This window comes from Perca flavescens, chromosome 24 (assembly GCF_004354835.1).
Source record: "Perca flavescens isolate YP-PL-M2 chromosome 24, PFLA_1.0, whole genome shotgun sequence".
Taxonomy (NCBI): Eukaryota; Metazoa; Chordata; class Actinopteri; order Perciformes; family Percidae; genus Perca; species Perca flavescens.
Window position 1 is genome coordinate 5,583,379 of NC_041354.1, and position 23,593 is coordinate 5,606,971.

At 41.0% G+C, this 23,593-nt stretch overlaps 1 protein-coding gene across 7 annotated transcripts in view; it reads right to left on the reverse strand.

Moving 5' to 3' along the window:
- nid2a (nidogen 2a (osteonidogen)) overlaps positions 1-23,593 on the reverse strand; it is an 85,449-nt gene that overhangs the window by 17,585 nt on the left and 44,271 nt on the right. For 6 of the 7 annotated variants that reach the window (XM_028571610.1, XM_028571611.1, XM_028571609.1 and 3 more), the window contains exons 3-17: positions 22,533-22,718; positions 22,175-22,291; positions 12,936-13,037; positions 12,627-12,766; positions 11,934-12,066; positions 11,504-11,854; positions 11,010-11,121; positions 8,908-8,947; positions 8,339-8,448; positions 8,083-8,216; positions 7,824-7,935; positions 7,293-7,493; positions 6,976-7,206; positions 1,712-1,858; positions 906-1,034 (exon numbers count right to left, since the gene is read on the reverse strand). In XM_028571610.1, coding sequence (XP_028427411.1) covers positions 906-1,034; positions 1,712-1,858; positions 6,976-7,206; positions 7,293-7,493; positions 7,824-7,935; positions 8,083-8,216; positions 8,339-8,448; positions 8,908-8,947; positions 11,010-11,121; positions 11,504-11,854; positions 11,934-12,066; positions 12,627-12,766; positions 12,936-13,037; positions 22,175-22,291; positions 22,533-22,718 — 2,245 coding nt within the window. The remainder of the gene's footprint in view (positions 1-905; positions 1,035-1,711; positions 1,859-6,975; positions 7,207-7,292; positions 7,494-7,823; positions 7,936-8,082; positions 8,217-8,338; positions 8,449-8,907; positions 8,948-11,009; positions 11,122-11,503; positions 11,855-11,933; positions 12,067-12,626; positions 12,767-12,935; positions 13,038-22,174; positions 22,292-22,532; positions 22,719-23,593) is intronic. The other variant, XM_028571606.1, reaches the window with a different exon arrangement.

The following is a 23,593-nucleotide window of genomic DNA, read 5'->3' on the forward strand; positions in this document are numbered from 1 at the left end:
CTAAATAAAAAAATAATAGAGCCATAGAGTCATTAAGCTCAGCTCAAAGATAAACAACTACAACGAGCATGTCATTTATTTAAGAAACTAATTAACAGGTGTTAAAACATGTTGGGGGGGGGGAGATTTGGTGATCCTTCTTAGTGAACTTTAAAGTACTGAACAGTTGCCTTACTGGGAATTAATTACATCAAAATATCAGTCTAGTATATATCTTTTTTTGGTGAGTTGTTAGCCATGCTAGCTGCAGGGCTCTCGGGCCAGCAATGTCTGTTGGTTGGTCAGTCCACCACTTTGTTCCAGAGTGAAATATGATAACTATTGGATGGATTACCATGAAATTTGGTACAGACTCCAGAAGATAAATCCTACGGATTTTAGTGATCCCCTGAGTTTTCCTCTAGCACCACTATGGGGTTGACATTTTTGTTTTTCAGGAAAATGTCTCGGATTATGATGGATTGCCATGAAATTCATGTTCCCCCTAGGACGAATTGTAATAGCGTTGATGATCCCCATTCACATTAGCCACCATAAGCTACTGGTCATACCAGACCAAAAAAGGCGGTTATAAATGTGCGTATTGTTGTGTTGTTGTGTTTTATTACTTATTAATTCAACTTTTCATTGTGAAGGGGACAATGTTTTTTGGTTTCAAAAGTTACAGAGCCTCGCTTTAAAGTTGAATTTAGTGCCATTTTCAGTTCAAAATGTGAGTATGTCCACTACTTTGGTTTATGACCATCGGCCTAACATCAGCATCAGCTGTACTTTGTTTAGTGCTAATTAGCTTATTTCCAGTAAGAGCTCAGGACTCAAACCCATGTCATGTGGACATACTGTACACTGTGGTCTTCTAGTACATTTCACTCCTTGTCAAGTCAAGTCAAATTATATTCACTCACCAACACAGGTACGCCCGTCGAATCCAAACTCATAGCCACTCTGGCACTGGCAGCGGTGGCTACCAGGCAGGTTCACACAGTGAGAATGAGCACCACATGAACTCAAGCCCTCATCACACTCATCTATGTCTGCAGTGAGAGAAAAGGAGAGAAAGTGAGACAGTTTTTCTATGAACTCATATGCCTGCAAACCAGGAATCCCAATCTAACAACATGCATGCAAGTGTAAAAGCTGTAATTAAGGGTCATTACTGAGGCTTTTAATATGTTACTATAACATGTATCCCCACAGCTGGATTATTGACTGCATTCCGTAATGTATTGATCAATACACAGGAAAAAAAAAAAAAAAAAAATCGCACGCAGATTATGTGACCAGAGAGACACTGAGGCCGAAGCATGGGAACTAAGGCCGAGCCTGGGGCTTTCCTAGTGCTGTCAGCAGGAGAGAACAACCTGCTGCTGGGCCACGCAGCAGCTTAAATCCATGGAAGTCCCTGTTAACTACAGAATTTAGCTGGAGGAGGGAGAGGCAGGATGGGCAGAAGAGAAGAAAAGAGAAGAGAAGAGAATTCCTTCCATCCAGCCTGAACTTGACCCCTCTATAGTGGATGGACAGATGTTGATTAAACACAGACACACTGCCTTGAACTGTCTTTAACTTTTTCTGCATGTGTTTGTGTGACAGGAGAGAGACACTATTACACTAAACAAAATGTAGGGGAGCACCATAAAGCACTTTGAAATGTTGATACACCGTCACGATTCTTTACAGGTACGCCCATATAAAGTGTTGACAGACAGACCGTAACAGTTGCGTCCATCTCCTCTGTAACCAGTAGCACACTGGCACTGGAAGGCCTGGCCCTCCAGTGGGATACACTGGGCTGTGGTGTCACAGTCATGGTTCCCAGCGTAGCAGGGGTTGACCAGCTCCTGCCCTGTTGAGTCAACTACAGAAAGGAGGAGAGAGACATTAGATGACATGTGGGAAAAAAGAGAAAATCCTTTTTACATCATTGTTTGAAACCGCACAGCAGTGATTCCCACATGTTGCTCTGAACACCTACGGTTCACAGTAGCTCAGGTTGGAGTCAATTTTTGTTGTTGTTGGTGTAATCATGCACCTTGGCACTCGTCTATATGTCTTATGGTGTGGTTTTTAATGCTTCATTTACATCATTGCCTTTCATTTTGTAAACATTTTGTCTTGGTGGAAAAGTACTGAGATTCTTTACATTGGTAATACATCCATCCATCCATCCATCCATCCATCTTCGTCCGCTTATCCGGTGTCGGGTTGCGGGGGGAGCAGCTCCAGCAGGGGACCCCAAACTTCCCTTTCCCGAGCAACATTAACCAGCTCCGACTGGGGGATCCCGAGGCGTTCCCAGGCCAGGTTGGAGATATAATCCCTCCACCTAGTCCTGGGTCTTCCCCGAGGCCTCCTCCCAGTATTTTTACAACAATGTAAAAATATGCCAAGTCACGACAAACGGTACCATTATTCAATGTTGTTTGTGCATGACAAGAAAAATCTACTGCACAACTCCACTGACTCTCCAACACACCAAATGTCCTGAATTGAGATGAATTGAGATAGGGATGATTTGACAGTAAAAGTCCAATGATTACAGCTTTGATTCCAGGACAGCCTAACCAAACACACATGTAAAAATCACTCCACAAAGATTCCCATAGGACGGTTTCCTCTTAGAAAGGGACTCCCTTCATGCTCTCAATATTCAACATATGGATAATGTTAGACGCACATACACATGAGAGAGAGAGAGAGACACAGACAGGGGGATGAGTGAGGGGATGTGAGTTCAGGGTTTCCTCATACCAAAGCATTGCTCGGACATACAAGTCACTTCAAACAGCAACCCTCACACCAATTTCTGGAAAATCAGGAAGAAAAACAGCAGAGTAAAGAAATCCATGGGAAAAGAATGTGAAGGACTTAGAAATTTGCTTAGAATTAAGTGATGCACAGTGCTACTTCGTTTCAAAATGCTCCAGAGCGCATACATCAGGATGGGTGGCACAGTGGGAATCAAGCCCCAAATCTTGGCAGTTTTAGTGCGTTTCTCTACCAAATTAATCTGATCCACTGAACCACTGAAATGCTGTTAATTAGTAGTGGTAATGTAAAATCCTTTATCTGATCATTTGTCTGGCTTGGTTGTGGATTTGGTGTCCCATGGTTTTAATGTTCTAGAAATGCCATGAGTATTGAACAAATTGTGTTTTGGATTTCACTGGATTTTAAGGAATTGTCTACTGTCCCATTTGTTGTTAGATATAAAGAAATACAGCACTTCTGATGGATGACTTTGATGTCACTTAGTCTAAATCTCTTTCCAAATACCATACAGTAGTATGGTTTTCTTTGGAGAGCCTTCTTCCTACACCATCTAAATATTATTCTAAATATGGCAGTTGTATTGAGTGTTAAGAGAGCGTCTAATGCCATTGCCATTAGAGGTTTGGATCCCAGTTGATCATTATGTCTACATATGAGCAGTTATTCATACGCATCAGAAAAGAAAACCAGCTAAAAGAAACAAAAAGCTCTCATGACTTATATCTGTTTTTAATGATGGTTAAGTGTTTTAAGATGGACTTTTTATTTACCATCAGGGGTATCATCTATTATAATAAATAACAACACACACACTTACACCTAAACAAAATCAGACATTAGGCACAGCTTGCTTCCATCTTCTTAGGCCAGAGGCCAATTCTGGCTCATTATCAAAGAGATGGAGGGACGGAGGGAGGGAGGGAGAGAGAGAGAGAGACTCTTCAAAGTCCTGAATGTGGCTGGGAAGAAGGGGCGATGAGAGGGCGAGATACACATGGATGGGAGAAAAAATTGAGGAATAATTAGAGAGAGAACGCGAGTGGAAGAGAGGGGTGGAGAACACACACACACACAATCAAAGCAATGACTGCAGTTCGTCACTTGTTGCCTTCTACAAAACCACACACACACACACACACACACACACACACACACACACACACACACACACACACACACACACACGTTTTACAGGGGCGTAGCTATAACAGTATCAAGCTGGCCAAGGTGCAGAGGCTAGTCTTGTAATCCAATGAACCAACCTTCTTGACGCAACACAAAATTCTCACTCCATCATCACTGACTTTTACTCACACATTGAAATGACCTGAAATTTCAGAAAGTGGTGTTTACAGTGATGAAAGCAGCATCTTAGTGGTCCTTCGGCACTTTTGAGGCCTCACACTCGACCACTCTTTCTCTCACAAGTTCCCCAACTGTTTGGAAATGCAATGCTAAATAACTTAAGTACTTATGTGCTGCTGCCTCCATCGCCTTTAGTTAAGACAAAGGAGGTAATCAATAATTTAAGAGAAGAGACCTTTTTTATGTGTATAAGAACCTTGAATGATACTGTATGACAGCTGTTCACTGTGCGCAAAGATGTTGACAACACATACTCAAGACAGGTTAATTTCTCCTCTCTCTATGCGCCCCTCTCTCTTCATCTCTATCACTTCAGTGTCTTAAGTTCTTCTACAATCTGTGATTCTCATGACATCAGTGGGTAGCTATTCTGCCCGGCAACCCTCCCCCTCGATAGAAAATCTGTCATTGGCTGGGATATTATTTCCCAGTAAGACACACACGCACGCACGCACGCACACACACATGCACTTAACTAGTGTTTACAAAACCCCTGATCCCCAAAAGCTCTTCCAGCTGTGCTCTGGGTGTATCAGTACATGTGCAAGATGTGTCATCATAACCTTTTTAATCAAGGTGTTGAAGTTTAAATGACAGAAACTTGGCCTGAATTCAAAAACCGGGTAAGAAAAAAATCCAGTCTCTCTTTCTCTCTCAATCTTTTTCTTTTCATCTCCATGTTTTAGGTCTCTCTGTCTCTATCTGGTTTTTATCAGATAGAGTGGGTAAAGAAAGCATGTTGATAGAAAATAACAGGACCCATATTCAGGCTGTATTTGTAGACACATTTGCATAGTCTATTTTTCTGCTTGTATGAAGTGAGTGAATATATATATATATATATATATATATATATATATATATATATATATATATATATATATATATATATATATATATATATATATTTTTTTTTTTTTTTTTTTTTCTTTCTTAAATGGTTGACCAATTTAGGTTAAAAAAATGTAAGTGGCCAATATTCATAATCTACATTCAAATTGCTAAAATTTGAATCTGAAAATTCAAGTCAAAGTAAAAAAATCTGCTTAAAATGAGTAGTGTGTAGGATTTAGTGGCATTTAGCTGTGAGCCATCGAACTGAACCCCTCCCCTCACCCTCCCTTCCCAAGCGTGAAGTACAGTGGCCTTCAGGTAACATAAAAACATGAAAGGCCCTCTCTAGTGCCAGTGTTTGGTTTGTCCTTTCTGGGCTACTGTAGAAACATGGCGGTGCAACATTTCAGGCTCCGTGGAAGAAGACCTGCTCTCTAGATACGAAGGGTTTATCCTAAGTTAACAAAAACACAACGATTCCTACTTTCAGGTGATTAAACACTAATTAACAACAATTGTGAAAGATTATTTTCCATTTCTGCCATTGGATCTGCCCTTAATCTTACACACTACTCCTTTAAATTGGCTTGGTAAAATTCAGACACTACAATTCAAGATGTAAAATTCTGATCAAGTCAGGATTATTGTCATTGCGATTAAATTTCATAGTTAGGCATTATTCATTTGCTTATAAGAATCAAATCCTTATGTCCATTCATCGCCTCCTTACAAATGCCACCGAACCAAACCAATCTGGTCAAAATACAAAATGTTGTGGTTTTGGTTTCGTGTTCTGGTACCACAAAGTACTTTCAGAAACCAAACCCAACAATGAGGTGGACATTTTTCTCTCCCCACTCCTATATTTAATTAGGTCTCCTCATGCTAAAATCTCATTGAATATTGCTGGCCTCTATTCAGCTTTAACTGCTCGACCAGCTCACTCTACAGGTCGATGTCAGCAGGTCCAGATTTAAGTCACAAATGCCAATCATCATGAACAAACTAAACTAGTCAAATATCTAGAGTCAGCGGTGACGCAATTGCGGTTAATATGATCATTCAAGTGGTGTCGTGTGTCTGCAGCCTTCAGTAGACAATGAACCCAGAAACAGCAGCGGTAATACAGACATTTGAACATTGTTTTCTATGGTTTCAATGTACAATTATCCCTCAGCTTGCAGCATGTGTGTTTACAGCTGATCTCTGTCCAACTCTGCACCGTGGTTTGGCTGAGGTTTCTGTGGCAGCGCTGCAACAATTACTAGGTGGTCTGGTTGCTTGCTTAGTTGTGGCCCTGGAACAGAAAACCTCACGTTCAACGCCTCCACTGTGTTCATCCACTTTAAGATTGACAGTGATGGTCTGGAATGGATTTATGCAGTCACTCAGAAACTCAGTTCTCCATATAATGGGCCAATTTTGGCCTTTTGTTAAAAGGCAAGACATCAGCGGGACCCCAGGTAGTCTGTACCGATATGTTTTATAAACCTGATTCATTTTCAAAAAAGCAGATGAATAAATGCAGTATTTCAGCATTACTCAAATTAGTTTGGAAATATGGTCGAATCGTTCTTTTGAAGCCCACACTCTCATTCAGCTGTGTTCTAGACTGTTTTTCTTCACATTCTTGTTATTTTCGTGCCTGATGTATTATTACTGGTATTGCCTCTTGTGTTTTTTATGACTGCTGGCTAAAAAAACAAAATTGCCACTCTGGAACTAATTAAGGTTTACTTTACTTTCTATCATCACAGTTGTACTCTCCTGAGGATGGAAAGCCTCTAAAACACTTCGATCATTTCAAGACTACAGCTTACGACTAAAACCTTAGATAATGCTTGTATTAATGTTGTCATTATGATTTGTGTAATGCCCTAAACATTAAGAAGAGGACAAAGAGGAGGATACTTGTGTGGAATCGAAGCCAAGTATTTAATTAAACCTAATTCAGCCAAGAGATATCTGCAGGTGATGTATCCATCTAATCCCAGTTTGACTCACCTCCGACTGGGCTGATCTTGTTGGTGATGGCGTATCTCAGGATCCGCTCCTCCTTGACGTACATTACAAACACCCTTTCCATGGTGATCTGAAGCGTCTCCAGGACAGCGGCCCGGTTGTCATGTCGACAGTCGCGGTAGGTGATGTTCTGCTTCAGCTGGAAGGAGAAGGACTCTGAGCCCCGCTCTGCCGAAACGACTGAAAACTCCCTGACAGAGGAGGAGGTGGCAACTGGAGAAAGAGAAAGTAAAAGGTTTTAGGCAAACGGAGGAATCAAATATTACTTCAGTTGTGTCTCTTCTGGTTGTTATGGTTACCAGATGGGTAGTACTGGTAGGTCTCCTTGAAGGGATCCATGGTAACTTCAGCTCCAGGGGGCAGGAAGGGCACGTTGCCTCTAACTACAGTATCCACAGTGAGGTGGTTGTGGTCGTCAAGGCCACGGCCCGTCTGAATGATTGACAGGCGCTGGTTGCCAGGATAGAAGATTACCTCTGCATGACGAGTGAACTCAGCACCTGGTGATAAAATTAGTTCATCAATCAATCGATTATTCTTCTGTTTGCATATTTGTTCATTACACATTACTGCAGACACACCAACAGTGCAGCGGTTGCATATAATACAAATTGGAATGTCTGGTTACATTTGTAGAAGCCTGATATCCTATCTCATCCCTAGAGACAATAAAGCTGGGTGGGAGAGCAAAAACCACACACACACACACACACACACACACACACACACACACACAGTAGAGGAGTTCCCTCTCTCTCTACAGATGTGCTCAGTCAAGATGCACAAGGCAACATACTTAAACACACCCACACCACACATCCACAGTTTACCTGTGATTTTAAATCCTGCTTGGCTATTGGGCAGCTCCAGAGCAAATAACCATCCAAACAGCTCTCCTATTGGTGCAAGTGGCATCAGAGCCCAGCCCACTGGCTCGGGTACCTGACCAATCAGCACAAAGTTTACAAAGGAGAAATCAGAGAAACCAGAAAATGTGGATAAGAAGAAGGGAATTTGTATCAAGTTTTTAAAGAACTAGATTTAAAATGCCAGTACATATAAAATAATGAAATCTTTCCAGACTCCTACCTGGCTGATGGCAGTGTACGCTCTGCCATCTCCCACCACGATGTAGGCGTGCAGATCAATGTTGTTCAGCTCCACTGGAGTTGAACCCACGGTCACTGTTCCACTCACTTTACCGCTAACACGCTGTGGAGCACCTGAAGGAGCACAGGGATTACAGAAAAAACACCTTTAACACTTGACGAAAAGATTATGCTACTACATTTAAAAACAGAAATAAGATTTGCGTATCTCTGTGGGTTAATAGTAGCGCTCTAACCCTCGGGTAGACAGTAGCGTCCGTTTCCATAGAAGCCAGGCCGGCAGTGACAGCAGAAGCCTGTGGCGTAGTCAGAGCAAAATGCATTCTGAGAGCACTGCTGTTGGAATCTAGAAGAGAGTGTAAAGAAAAACAATTTCCATTTAATGCTTTAAAAAAAAAAAAAAAAAAAAAAAAAAAAAAAAAAAAAAAAAATCAAAATCGATGCAGAAGAACCAGAAATAGTCTCATTATTCCACACATTCCTCTTCTTTGTCAAAACCTGGCACCTACATTACCCACAATGCAAGCTCGAGCTGCTAGCCTCAAGCAAAGATGAGGAGCTACAGAGGTCTGGAAAGCTCACTAATTTCGAACTCCACAACCCCAGATTTTATTTCATTTTTTAATACAAACTAACGCAGACTCAAGTGACTTCCCTTAAGGCATTTCTTTTTAAAATCAGATTTTGTACAGCTTCCTCTGGAGTACCAAAAAGTGTTCATACTGTCCCTACAAATAGATAGGATATACATTTCTTGTACTAGCAACAGATATCCAGTATATCATCCTATCTAGTCTTCACATACCTGGCACATGTTTCCTTATTCTCTGTAGTGTACTGAATCACTGAGAGAGAGAGAGAAATGAATCATTATGCATTACATATACAGTACAATAAATATATAATTAATATATTTATATTTATGTCTCCTATCCAAGATTCTCTGGAAGTGGCAATAGAACAAAACAAAGAAAGATGTATATGCAGAGCAGTTCCGTCACTTGCAATGTTCACGTCAAAGATTTGACTTTCATCTCGGTTGTACATTATTTTTAGGGCTTTTACCTTTACTTTCCTCAAATAAAAGTTCTGTTTATTTGGAAATAAGAAATGGAAATATGTCAAAAGTGGCAGTGAAGTTGGTTAGCTTTGCTTGAACACTTACGGTTTCCAGTATCACATGCACACGTACATCATAGAGACATGCAAGTTTAAATGGAGACAGAACGTTAAAAGGTTGTATATTATATATATATATATATATATATATATATATATATATATATATATATATATATATATATATATATATATATATATATATATATATATACACATATATATACACACAGATGGACAGAAAGAATAAGGTGGTGGACAAGACACAGGGAGAAATACACACATGTCAAGGCACAACTTGGAGAAAGACCAGCTGTGGCAGTCCCACACACACACACACACACACACACACACACACACACACACACACACACACACACACACACACACACACACACACACACACACACACACACACACACACACATATATAAAAAGAATGGTATATCTATAGTATATTTGTAGTTCATAGTAGTATTTACATGTGCAGTTTTAAACACTTTGGAAGATCGCTTTTCCCTGAGAACAATCCTCTGACACACAGGAAGTGATGTGCTCTGTTCTTGATTTATTTAGAATAAACAGAAACATAACTGGCAGTCACCATTGCTGGGCAGACAAAAAGTAAGAATTACACCAATTTTTTTTAGACCACTGAAAGTCTAAAAAAAAGAGATGAAAGACTTTAAATGTCTCCAAAATTAAGTCACTGTAAATGCAGATCTAAAATAGTACAGCAACTATTACTAAAACTTGTTGATAATTAATTGATCATTACTAATCATGATTGCAGCAGCTTCACTTGACTCAAAACACCAAATGGAACTTTCATAACTACCAAGTGAGTGCTTTGCTCTCTCCAGTTTCTCTCCTTGTATTTCTCTATTTGTCTTTTTGGTAAATGACTGATTTGGGATCAAAATGCAGCATTCTATCATCCTACAGGGGCAAAACACACACGCACACAGGATGTTAGGATATTTTCTCAGGAACCGCGCACACACACAGGAGACAAATCACTGTGCTTTTACACACAAACACACACACGTGCCAATGCAGTGGAGGGAAACCCACATTCCAATATTACAATGTTTTTGTGTTCTAAATTTCATAAACATGTAGGTGTGTGTAATGGAAAACTGTTTTTTCTCAGATTTTTATATTTTCACATTCTATACACACACCTCTAACTCTACACACACTTCCTTAAAAAATGTTGCCTCATATATTAAGTAATTAAATCTAGTTTTCCAAAATACAAGTAATTGTTTATTGATTGATGGGACAACAAACAACTTCTTTAGAAAAAAGATGTGAGAACTTTTTCAAATACTAAATGAGGTTTGGGCCTTATTCCAAAAATAGTGTAATTCATTTCTGGAAAACATTCAAATATGTTGACAGATACTTCTTAGCATCTTCTAAGAAAATGTGTATTTCATCACTTGTCACACCGAGTAAAATTACTTAATAAGATGCACTTTTTCGACCGTTATGTAACCAGGCAAGTTGACTGAGAACACATTCTTATTTATGGTAAAAGCCTGAGGGAGTAGTTGCAGGGGAGGGAGTGTTGGACACACACACCTGGGAGCTGCACAGCACAACGCTAGTATTGTACTGCCAGCTGCTGAGCAGCTCTGCAGCAAGGGCAAGGTAATGTTACCCTCCTGTTTCTCAATGGGAACAGCCTTTCATAAGTTAAGCAGACAACTACATATACAGTATATATATGAATATATATATACATATTTATACACACACAGACACATATGGTTTGTCTCTTACCACCTGTGTCAAAATCAACATCCTCTTCCTCCACCCTGACCACGTGACCTCCAGGGGAAAGAGGGGGCTCATTTCTGTGAGAGGGGTAGCCATCCACCACCTCCAGAGGAACCTACAGGGGGAATAGGCTATGTTTAACTTCAAATATGGATTGCCTGTTGTCATTGAGAGCCAAGGCAGTACTTTTAAACTCTCTCCAGATGCTATAAACCAGAGAGCTATAATCTGTGCATACTTTACATATTGTATACAGAATGTAGCGTATAATGATTGCAGTGTTGTTGACACCACCATACTGTTTCCAAAAGAGCGTTCCATTATAACCGCAGAATTTACAAAAAGCAACTACAATTTCAGATTGTTATTACAAAACTTTGACAGTACTGGCAGCACTGCCAGTTTAAATTCCTCTTTTTTCATATCCACCAAGTGATGTTTTGTTCAGGGAATTTGAACAGACTGCCACACAGTGCTGCTGTGCATTTTAGTGTTACCTGTGGTTGCTGTTTTGGAGTCCGCTGAGCATCTCCCTCTGATACTCTTTCTGGAGGATTAGGCGGACCATACTGTCTCTCTGCTGGCTCTGAATTGTACCTGGGTTCAGAGGTCAGTGGCACATCTTCTCTGCCGTACGACAGCTGATGACCAGAATCCTCTGAAGGCGAAGAGGGAGCATCAGGACTTGCTGGTTGTAGGGATTCTGAGGGGTTACCGCCAGCAGGGGCTGGCTGGAATTCAGGGTCCCCGCCTGTATGAGGGTAATCATCTTCTTCCTCTTGGTTATCAGAGTCAAAAGTGTTGTCTGGATATTCCTCAAAGTCACCATACTCCGGGGTGGTGCTTTCCTAAAAGCAGAAATCATGGAAGAGTCAGTTTTCTGCACGTGGTATCACAAAATCAACAAAAACAGAAAAATAAAATTACCAGGGAGAGGCCGTGTCCTCCAGTTGGTGGAGTATCAAGGAGGCCACCGATGGATGCAGGAACAATGTTGTCAAAAGAGTAACGGTTCCCAGTGTGGAAAAGCCAAACACCTGGAATTCCTGTATTACCAACCCTAGAGAGCATACAGGTTTATATTGCTATCAATGGAAAATAATGTCAGATTCATTACAATGTTGCCAGGTGTGGCTGTAAGAAGATCTGTATAACGGCGCATTAGGGCCATTGTAGTTTTTTTTCAAGGAACCACATTGCTTCAGAATCACCACAGGTGCTGCTGTTTGTCATGTATTACGCCTGCAGGTGATGACCTAATCAAATCATATCTTGCAATCGGATTTAGCCCAGAATCACCATATTATCATAAGCATCTGGAATTTGAAGAGACATTGCCGTTTTTGATATAATTTTTGTTCAACATGTAAATACCAACACTTGTTGTATATACCAACACTGTTCTCTAGTGCCATTATTACTGCAAAGCATTTCCTTTGTTTATGTATGCACCATTTACCAAGGCAAATTCCACGTAAGTGTAACTTACTGTGGCAATAAAACCCTTTTCTGATTCTGATTCTTTACGCTGCTGACCCCCCTAACCCTCATGCAAATGTCAGTGGTGTGATGAGGTTGATCCAGCCTTGCAAATAGACCAATAGGATTTTGTTTACTTACTGGTAGAGGTTTTTAACACTCTGCTCATCGCTGGTGACACTGTAGTGCGGTCCCTCAGTTCGGGAGAAGATTAGATATGTGATTTCTCCTCTGCTGAAGCCAACTCTAGCAGGAAGCTCTATCTCAACATTATAAGACTCCTAGAAACACATTTTCTTTTTAAGTGAAAACCAAAGGAAAGCATTTCCCTCAAATAATTAGCTGTAAAAGCAACATTAAACTTAATTGGCACATGTCGAAGTACTGCAGTGGTAAAATATCTTCAGACTAACCAAGCTGTGAATTAGGCCCTGCATAGAACCAGTTTACCTTGGGGCGTGTCCCAAAGTAGTTCAGGCCATCTTCAGGGTAGAGGAAGAGAACGTAAGAGTCTGTCTCATCATAACCAATTACTGCCTGGAACGTGTTGACCTAAAGAGAGAGAAGCAAGACACTGTCAGTCTGAACCTGAATAACAACAATAACTTCTACTACTTCATTCTATGTAGGTTTTAGAACTTTCACCTGTTCAGATTTACAGAGCTGTATGTTTTCATGATACTGAATAAGGCAATGTGGTCATTACATGTCCCTAAGTTTGTGCATTGCTAATTTTGTTTTAATTTTTCTCTTGCTCTCAGCCAGGTCTTTTAATGTCTTTGAAGCAACTGACTCAAGAGACTCTCGGGAAATGTAGGGGAATTCAATGTATCACTATCCTGTAATTAGCACTGCTACATAGTCTTGATTTAATCTAGAATTCCTTGTAGTTCTTTCAAGAAAGTTGTGTACATTCCTTGAATCTTAATACGCACCTAAAACACCTATTTTTCCTCAGGTAAAATTTTAGCAGCTTACAGGTAATTAAGATGGCATCTAATAATCATTTTCAGCTCTACTAGTGTCAGAGGGATGAGGTTACCTCCTGTGTGTGTTCAGAGTCAGCCCAGCTCAACCACACTCAAATTATTCTAACACTCACTCCATATTTAAACTTCACACCTCTTCTCTCCTTCCCTCTCCTCCTCCTTATGTCTCCTCCTCTTCCTCTGCTGGGATTCATGTTGAGACTTCTCACCCTGATACACCCCCCCCCCCCCCACCACCAATTATTGACATACTGAGTATCCAAACATCTAACATAAACATTTATAACCAGTTTCCAAACATCTTTTGTTGCACAATTTAGGATGAAAGAAATGAATTCAATAAGCATGAACTTGTTTTTTTTTTTTTTTTTTTTTTAAACAGTGGATTATAGGAACTTCTATTTCTACACGTACTATATGTTGTGGTGTCTAGCCCTACTCTGCTTCCCAAAACCAAAGATTTGGTGGATGAGGGGAAGACTGAGCAATCCCATGTTTTCCTTTGGGACACAATCAGATTACACACACTTACACACTCACACTCACTTACACACACACTTACACACACACACAGCCTCTAAACCCCCAACCCAGATGTTGATCTCCACAGCTGTCTTTGTGTGTCTGGGCATCTTTCACGATGATGTTCCAACATGTAAACCAGACATTGTTACAATGTGAGACATGGGGTGCACACACATACACACTTATACAACCATGCATGCAAGTACAGATGTTCTCCGCCTATATTCATCTCCTTTGAACGTATGTGTGTGTTCCTAATTGTTTACATCAACATCTTTAAACTATTTTGTTGTGTGTGGGCGGGGAAGACTTTGTAGCCTCCAGGCTCTAATTACTGAGGAGGGGGTCTTTCTTTTTTTCTGTCTTCAGGAGGAGAAGAGGCCGGAGCTGCAATAGGGGGATCTGCTTTGTCTTTGTCCTTAATATCCTTTCTAAACGTCTGTATTTTTCTCTCCTGCTATCCCTCCTTTTTCCTGGGAGGAGGCGAGATGAAAGGATGCGGGGGGTTGGCAGAGTTGGGAGAGAGGCCATAGGTCTGGTTTACAGTGGGAGAAATATGGGGAGACAGAAAAGAGGCTGTATTTCCATCCAAACACTTAACTGAAAAGTTAAGTCAACAAAAGGAAATGTGAGTCAGTGTATTTCGTATATCCGTTACATTTCAGTTCCCATGTGATGACAAGTTCCTTTTGTGAATTTATTTTTCTGTCCACACATAACATGCAGTTGATTTCATTTGCCTCTGGGCATTAATAAAGTCATATATCTGCATATCATCCTGCTGCTGCCTCTGTTTAAATAGGATTCTCTCTCTGTCTTTAGTACTTTCATGCTGCTATTATGCGTGTGGTACATTCACTGCTGTTACGCTATTTAAATATGTTCTCTCTGTTGTTGTCAGCTGTCATTTCAGTGCAAATTCCCGCAAATGGCAACAGGCACCTCCACACCACTGCCCGTCTTCACAGATTCATCAGCTCCATTAGCCTCATCAGAATCATCAGCCCCCACCACCACCACCACCACCAGTGTCTGGACTCCTTGGGGGGGGACACGCCTTTCATCCATCCATCCATCCATCCATCCCCACGCATGACAATTTTGATTATGTGTGTTTTTCTCTCTGATTTTCATGATTTCTAGGCTGTTTTTTCCAAAGTGGCTACATTTAAAAATGCCAGTGTTCCATTGTAGTGTGTACAGGATAAAGAAGCTTCTGAAAATTGTATACATAAGAACGCTGCCTTCAAGTTCATACCCATAAAAGGAATGGTTTGACTTTTTGGGAAATATGCATAAAAATAACTCTTGTTTGTTCCCTAATTATGAAGTTGGCTCGAGCTTAATATCTGGCTTACAGACATGAGAGTGGTATCAATCGTCTCATCTAACTCTTGACAAAAATAATAAGCACATTTACCCAAATATCAAATTCTCCATCCCTCTGTGTGGTCATTTGCTGCGTTTGTGTGTGTGTGTGTGTAAAGTAGTCCTGGTTTGCTTTACAGACTCACAGCTGGAAGACAACAAATTGCAGCCAACACACATCAAAGGCTTTCAGACCGCGTGTTGCTCAGTACGTATGCGAGTGTGTGCTCCGACAACCCCCCACACACACACACACACACACACACACACACACACACACACACACCTCAACCTTCCTACAGGCATTTTGTTACACCTTTTGTTTTTTAAAAGAGTGTCTTCGCACTCCTTACAGCGACCAGACACAAGCACAGACGTTAATTGTCTCCAGGACCAACAAATGTTTGTTGTCATGGTCGTCCTTTAAAGTTTAGGTGATAACATCATCAGTCTACAAGGTTTATCTGCTGCACAGTGGGGGTTTAAGAGTCTGGAAATACCCAACAACTTAACTGAATATACAGGAAGTTCATTCAGATAGTTGAGGATACCCTACAGCAGCTGCACACACGTATCAGGTCCCATTCAGTTTAGGCTCACTATATTTTACCTTAGTATAGCCGTGTTTGGTATTTGTTTATTAGTTGGTCTGGTTTACTCTGTCTTGACATTGTTTAGTCTACTCTACTTTACTGAAGATAGCTTAATTAACTTCTCATCTTGCATGCCCTTCAAATATGTGACTCAACACTCTGAATCATATTAAAATTATCTAGAGCTGGATCCCACTTTGGTTAGCCTGGGACATCCCAAGGAAGAGAGAGGGACGGAGATCGAGGAAGGTCTTGATGAATGTCCTACACTTGTTTGTTAGTCACCGTATTTCCAGCTCGTCGGCCGTAGCACAGCTGCAAACAGGCAGAGAGAGAGAGAGAGACAGAGAGCAGCTGTAGGCCAGTTGCCAGCCTCACCAGAGTGCTACAAACGGAACTGCCTACAGCGTGGGAACTGGCACGCACGCACACACAACACACACACACACAAACACAGCCCAGGCTTGTGGCCAGGGAACAGTCCAGTCAGTATTTCACTGTTGCCATATGAATATCCCTGCTCCAATCTTTTGGGTGGCTTTCCTGTTATAACTTCAGCTGTACTCAAATGGATTCCCTGCTCTTCTTAAGCTTGAGGAAATTGTACAACTCCAGGGCTTACGAAAGCTTTTCAAAACCTTTTTGATCAACTTAAGAACACATGGTGGGTAAAACCATAGCTGCTTTTCTTAGATCCTGAAATGTTTGTGAACATGAAAATCTTTCCCGCAACAACAAACCAGAGCGCCATGACTGTACTAGTAATTAGTAAAGCCATCAAAAGCCCGAGTCATTTTAATGGCTAAAATCTTTACAGCTCCGAGTGATGCAAACAGTTTCTTTCTGGTTATGGTATAGACCGGCTCAATGGTCACTGATAGACAGAATCTGTCCCAAGTCTAGACATACGGACGGAATAACGTATTATAAAAGCTGACTTTCAGTAAGAGTCTGCTTTGAACTAGGATGAACATATTAGGGATGCCCCCTGTGTCACTGCAAGGGATCCTCCAGAAACAACAAATATCACTAATAGAAACAATAGATCCTATTGTGCTGCAGAAAATAAGAAAGAGGAGAGGCCATAGGAAGCGAAGAAAGCAAAATGAAAGGCAAGGGCTCAATCCAACAGGAGTCCATATATTCATTAATTCAGTCTCATCTGACATTCACACAGCACACATGTAATATGCTGTTCAACATACAACACTTTCCTTTTTTTTGTAGATATATCTTTGAAGAGAGCTTGAGGGGAGAGCTAAGTGCAAATCAGAAAAAAGGTCTTCTGTGGCCAAATGTAAAATCACATTCCACTTCAAATTGCTGCTCATACACAGGAATGCTCTCAGGATGGGAACTTGAGGACAGATGTGCAGTATTGTGTATATGGTAAGGCATGCTTACTGTCTACTCTGTACCATTTCCTTTCAAATGTTTTCATATCATGGGTTCAAAGGTTTCAAGATTCACTTATTGTCATTCTACAACACAGGGTTGCACAACAAAACGCAAGTTGCCGTCTCTTCATGCTAAACAAGAAACAAAAAACCCCGTAGTGTTGAGGATAAGCTGAGGAGTCTGACAGCCTGAGAAAAGAACCTCCTCTGTAGTCTGGTGGTATGGCAGCGGATACTTCTGTATCGCTTGCCAGACAGCAGCAGGGACCATGGACCCCCATGTTGGCATGCATCACACTACAGCCCATTCAATTCAGGATTTAGCGATGCGTATGTGTAGACTGGTGTTATACATTTTCTAATTGAGAAATTTGGTAAATTACCCACTGTCAAGACTCAGAGTCTACAGACATGCCCAGTGTCACCCAGTGAACACCCAGTTCCCTTGATCTTTTCATTAGAATTCATCAGCGGGAAACAATAAGTGACTGCGAGCATGGCTAAAATGTTTCTACTCAACCAATAGGTAGAAATCAGTTTCTTTTTTGCACTTTTGAGCAGTAATATCTGGTCTGCACTTGCCGACAGCTCAATAGCTTGCGCACGATCATAGAACATTGGGATGATTGATTCGTTATACTGAGGTATCAGCAGTCAGCCTCGGATCAGAATATATTTTATATGAAAAATAAAGATATGTATGTTGGCCGCAATCCATTCGAGCGTTGCCAAAAACTTCTGCCAGGCCAAGCGCACCCAAACAGCACCTGAGAGGACACCATCCATTTCTAGCGGCGTCTGCTGCAACCCTACAACATCGCAGCTCCAGTTACACTACGCATGTGTCATACCAAGTCAAGTCAACTTTATTTTCAATTCTGCAATATGTGCCAGACATACAGAGCAATTTCTCTCCGACCCACAGTGCAATAAGGACACGTACAACAAGTATAATATAAAAGATAAGAAATATATACAAATAAAAATAAAAAAGATAAGTAAATTGTACAAATTAGATAAAGACAAGTAATATATAAAATACAGTAATACATTCTAAATAGTGCAAATGTAAGGCAAAATCAAACCGTACAGAAAACTAAAGCTGAAGATATTTGAAATGTGCAATATAAAGGAAGAGTTCCTGTGGTGGAATTTCCAGAAACAACATGTTGTGGTATGATGAGACAAAGGGAAAGCTTAGCCATTCATAAGTCACAGGTCAGGGGACGAGAATATTCAGCCAGTCTCCATTATCCAAACCTCTTCATGTAAAAATATGTGCAGTATGTTTCTCTACAGATTCAGGGAATCTAGGCCGCTGCATGATAAGGACATTTTTTGTTTCAGGGCTGTCTCCTTTTGGAGGTCGGTGAAAACTAGGCTTTAGTTAAGCCATCCATGTTTACGTCACTCGCAATATCTTTGTTTTTATTGAAGGTTCAGCTAAACGTAACGCCTCCAGCATGAGTTTAAATACACCTTCAGGAAGACAGGAACTTCAGAGAGCTGGGATGGCACAATGCGATAACACATCATGGTTAAACTGTACTGCCTGCCTAAATTCTTTCCTCAATTGAGAGCTCATTATCTTTATTGTGACTATTATTGCCACTCTTCATCACACCCCCAACCGGCACCATCAGACACCGCCTACCAAGAGCCTGGGTCTGTCTGTCCCAGGTTTCTCCCTAAAAGGAAGTTTTTCCTCGCCACTGTCGCATTAAATGCTTGCTCGTGGGAAATTGTTGGGTCTTTGTAAATTATAGAGTGTGGTCTAGATCTACTCTATCTGTAAAGTGTCTTGAGATAACTCCTTATGATGATTTGATACTATAAATAAAATTGAAACTGAAATTAAATGCTTCTGCCTAATTTATCAAGGTCTTCCGAATCCTTTCAGGTACGTGAAATGAGTTTTTTTCTTAACAATACCCCTTAACTCCCATGGGGTCAGAGACCGTGTCACAGCCTTAATTAAAAAAAGCCTTGGTTTTTTCCTGTTGTTTATAGTCTGAATGCTAAGCTAAGGTACTCTGCTTGCTCTAGCTTCATATTTAATGTAAAGACATGAGAGGGGCATCAATCTTCTCACAAACTACTGTGAGTTTGTGAACATGCACAATCCTGTGTTAATATCAATATATTCACATTGACTTTTTTGTGGGTGAAAAAGTAAGTGCAGCATTCTGCAGCTGAGAAGTTAATGTCTGCTGCTTAGAATAATGATGGTCATGGGAGTGGAAGATAAACTGCAACAGCATCCACCAACATGACAGGTGTCCTTGTGTGAAGAAGAATTAGCAATATGCTGCTTGAACTAAAGCCTGGTCAACACTTCTTAAAACATCAACATACAGAAGGCCAGATTCTGTGTGTAAATGGTTCCGGTCATTAGTCAATTGGGCTACAGAGCAGTAGATACAACAGAGTGTGTGTTATAGGTTTCAAGTGAAGCAATTACTTTCCAATCACGATAATAGCCTTTTTAACACTAATTTCATAGAAAACACAACCCCACTTTTTAGGGATGTGAACTTTCTCTTTTGGGCTCTACCAGTCTCTCTATTTTCCAGTTTTTTCTTCGCTCGCTCCTCTCATCTCCATGTCCGACCCCCAAACACCAAACAGTCTGCCCCCTCCCCCCACTCCGTCACCCCTAATACACATCCCCGACAAACACACACACCTCAGGTTATTCAGTTCACACACACATACCACTCTACCCCCAACACACCCCACCCAGCACCTCTGGCTAATCACTTCAAAGAAAGATGCTATCAGTCCGAAGACAGACCCACTGAAGCAAATCCAAGCCGGGACCCAGACTGCTCCGATCTGACAAGCCACACAGACCCTTTACACAGCAAACAATCCCTGGCTTAGCAAATGTAAAACCATTTTGTACTTTCAGAGGTGGATACCAGCCTCTAATCAGCATTTGGTCAACACTGGATAGAGACTTCATTCCAATATTTGGGGCTCAAAGACGATCAATCACTTATTTGTCCATTTGGCAGCAATCACAATGAGCCTGGGGTATTGAGAAGTGTCGTTAAGAGCCTTAATGCTTTGTATTCCCACTGCACTATTTGAATGTTTAGCTTTTGATCAATCAGGAAGAATAAAAGAAACCAGACCATGAGAGTAAAGAAAAAGGACAAACAGATGAGAGGGAGGAAGAGACACAGAGGGATCTCCTGGGGTTTTTCCTTAAATCTACCACTCCCTTCATCGCTCCCTCCCACATGCTACAAACCAGGAAAAACAAAGCCCTGTTTGTTTGATCGATAAGTTAAGTAGGGCTGGCTTTACTTGGAGCCTTTCCCAAAAGCTAACTCAAACAAAGCCTCTGGTGCTCCTATAGGTGAGACGTTCTTTTATAAAAAGGTCAATGATTTCTCAGGAAAGTTCCTAGAAAGAACCATGGAATTTGCTATTAATTATAAAGAAAACAGAGATGCTGTTACACTTCCAATTAAAAAGGGGCATTTCAGCCATTTTAGTTCAGTTTACTCGTCGAGTGCTACTCAGCCTGTGAAGACAGTTGTATAATGTCTTCTGTAACTTTGGAGGGAGCTTTCCAAAGTTTGAAAAAATAACCCTGGTGATGTCATAGTAATATCACCGGGGCTAACTCAGCTTGGTCCTTATATCATGACACATGCACTGCAAATGTGAACTTAGACATTACCCAGAGGAGCTGTGTGGGAGAATGCAGATGTCTGAATCAGTTGGACTCCACATTAAACGGAGCCCATGTGTGAATAGAGCAGGTCATTGTCCTTGTTTTATTATGTGTAAATAAATTGCTATTTTCTGTATAATCAGTGCCAAATGATATGCTTCTTTCCAGGACAAGTCCTACGAAATTCCTAGGAAATTACGGACGTGTAAATTAAAGTGTTAACCTACTCCAGAGGTTTTCAAACTGTGAGGCGTGCCTCCCCAGGGGGCCGCGGGAGAGTTAAAAGAGGTGCGCGGAGAGAGAAATGTGAGGCAACACTGCGCGAGGTGAAAGGGACAGGTGCATGGCAGTGTTCTAAAAACACAGATCTGGTCCGCTCACCAACATGGTCAACAGTAGGAGCTGGAGGCAATTAAGGTACTTTAAACCCTTAGCGCCCGATTGCCACAATTTGTGTCGAAATTCCTGCCATAGCTCAGTCAAATCTGTTCATGCTCAGACAAATTCAGTTGTCTTAATTTTATCTTCGGGGGGGGAGGCACTCCTGCCCTGCTCTACTACTACAGTCACACTGAGGCGAGACACAGATCCTCAGTAGTATTATTCTGCCCGCCTAGGAGGTGGAGAACGCTGAAAAAATAAAAATCTAGTTTTGTGCCAAAATGTATTCAAATATGTAAGAAACTTTGAATACAGGCTGAGGGGAAATTGGGTTGCTGGAGAGGAGTACTTTAATGGTAAACCAAGTTATTAACTGGGAACTGGCAGACAAATAGGGAGGGAAGTAAAGTCCAACAGAGCATGTGAGCATTAATGGTCAAGGCATGTTTGTGTCTACCTGTGTGTGAATTGGAGGAGGGGATAACGAGTCGGGAGGGGGGCACTTTGACGACCCTTAAAGGTGACCTATGACCCCTTGAAAAGGTTAAGAGGCAGATTAGGAGGGAAAGAGGAATTAGAAATAGACCCCCACCCCCGGCTGATTATAAGTAATGCACATCCTCCAGGAATTTGGGATTGAGTCTCTCACAAGAACCAAAAACATACTTGTGGGCTACATGAGTCATAAATCAATAAGCAGACAGACAAGAAGTCCTAGAGCTAGTGCTCTCAGTCCCTTCATCAATCTTACCTTGTTTGAAGGTCCAGCGGTTCGAGTTTGTTCTTCGTATGCCGCAACGTTCTCCCATGTTGCAACCACAACATGTGTGGGTGTGAATTTTGCATCAGGGAACCCTCGATGTACTTCCTGGGTGAGCAGATGGATGAATGAATGATGGAGGGAAATAATAAGAGAAAAGACTAAACAGAAAGATGGTATGTACAATGGATTGAACTAATGGATGAAGAACTGAAAAAAAAAAAAAAAAAGAAGAATCCAGATCTGTAGTTAAGTACAATGAAAAATGTATTCATCTCAAAACCTTTTTTCAACAAAAGTCTGTAGTTAATTTACAATTATTTTCACTTGTTTCAATGGGCAAACAGACCTGGGCCACTCTGTTGAGTACACTGGGCGTTTCGGTCACTCTGTAATAAATCTGTCCACGCCCTCTGCTGGTGTCGATGTCAGCCAGAAACGGAGCCACGACGGGAAAATCTGTGGGGAAGCCGTCATCAACGTACTGCTTTTCCATCGGCAGGTCCTGGCCTGATATGATACCATTGGTGGCCACCTAGAGACAGAGAGAGACGCCATATGATTACTAGCAGTTTAACGATGGCTACCAATGGTGTTCCTGCACACCACTTAGGAGCCCTGAATACTTCAACACCCATCAGAAAAACCCAGAATCTAAGAAATATCTGGAACACCATCATGCACCGACAGAACCTCCTAATGGACCCGTATCCACTCATAACCACTGGAACCTCCGTGGGCACTGCTGGAACCGTCTCATGGAACCACATAATGAACCCCTAGATCCCCCTCATAAACCGCTGGAACCCACTCAAGGACCTCTGGGGCTCCTTCAAGGATCCCTGGGCCCCGATTATGTGTTAGAAACATTTCAACCACATACAACTAATACTGGCTTTCCTCTTGATGCATTTATGGTGTGTAATAGAGCATGAAACATCAGAATGTGTCATGCAAAGCAACACGTAGCAATTTATATATCAGTGGGGGAATGGAGCAAACAACTCATTACAAATACTTCAGTAAAATCGTAGGTACTTGTACTTTGCTTGCATACTGGCATTCTAGAATCATTAGAATCAAAATATACAACTAAAAAGGTAAAAGTTCTAATTATGCAGAATTGCCCATTTCAGAATCAAACATATTATTGTATTATAACTAGGATGCATTCATGTGTACATTACTGTAATGTTGCAGCTGTAAAGGTAGGGCTAATTATTGTAATTACTGGTGGGTAGCGTAACCTATAACCTCATATCATTGATAAGTTGATTACATTTTGTATTAGTAATTTGAATCTGCATAGTTACTATACCTACAGTATTAGCATAAATGAAATTAAAATTAAAGTACCTCAAAAATTTGAAAATTATGAGTAAGAGTAGTGAATATAATTAGGCTACTTCT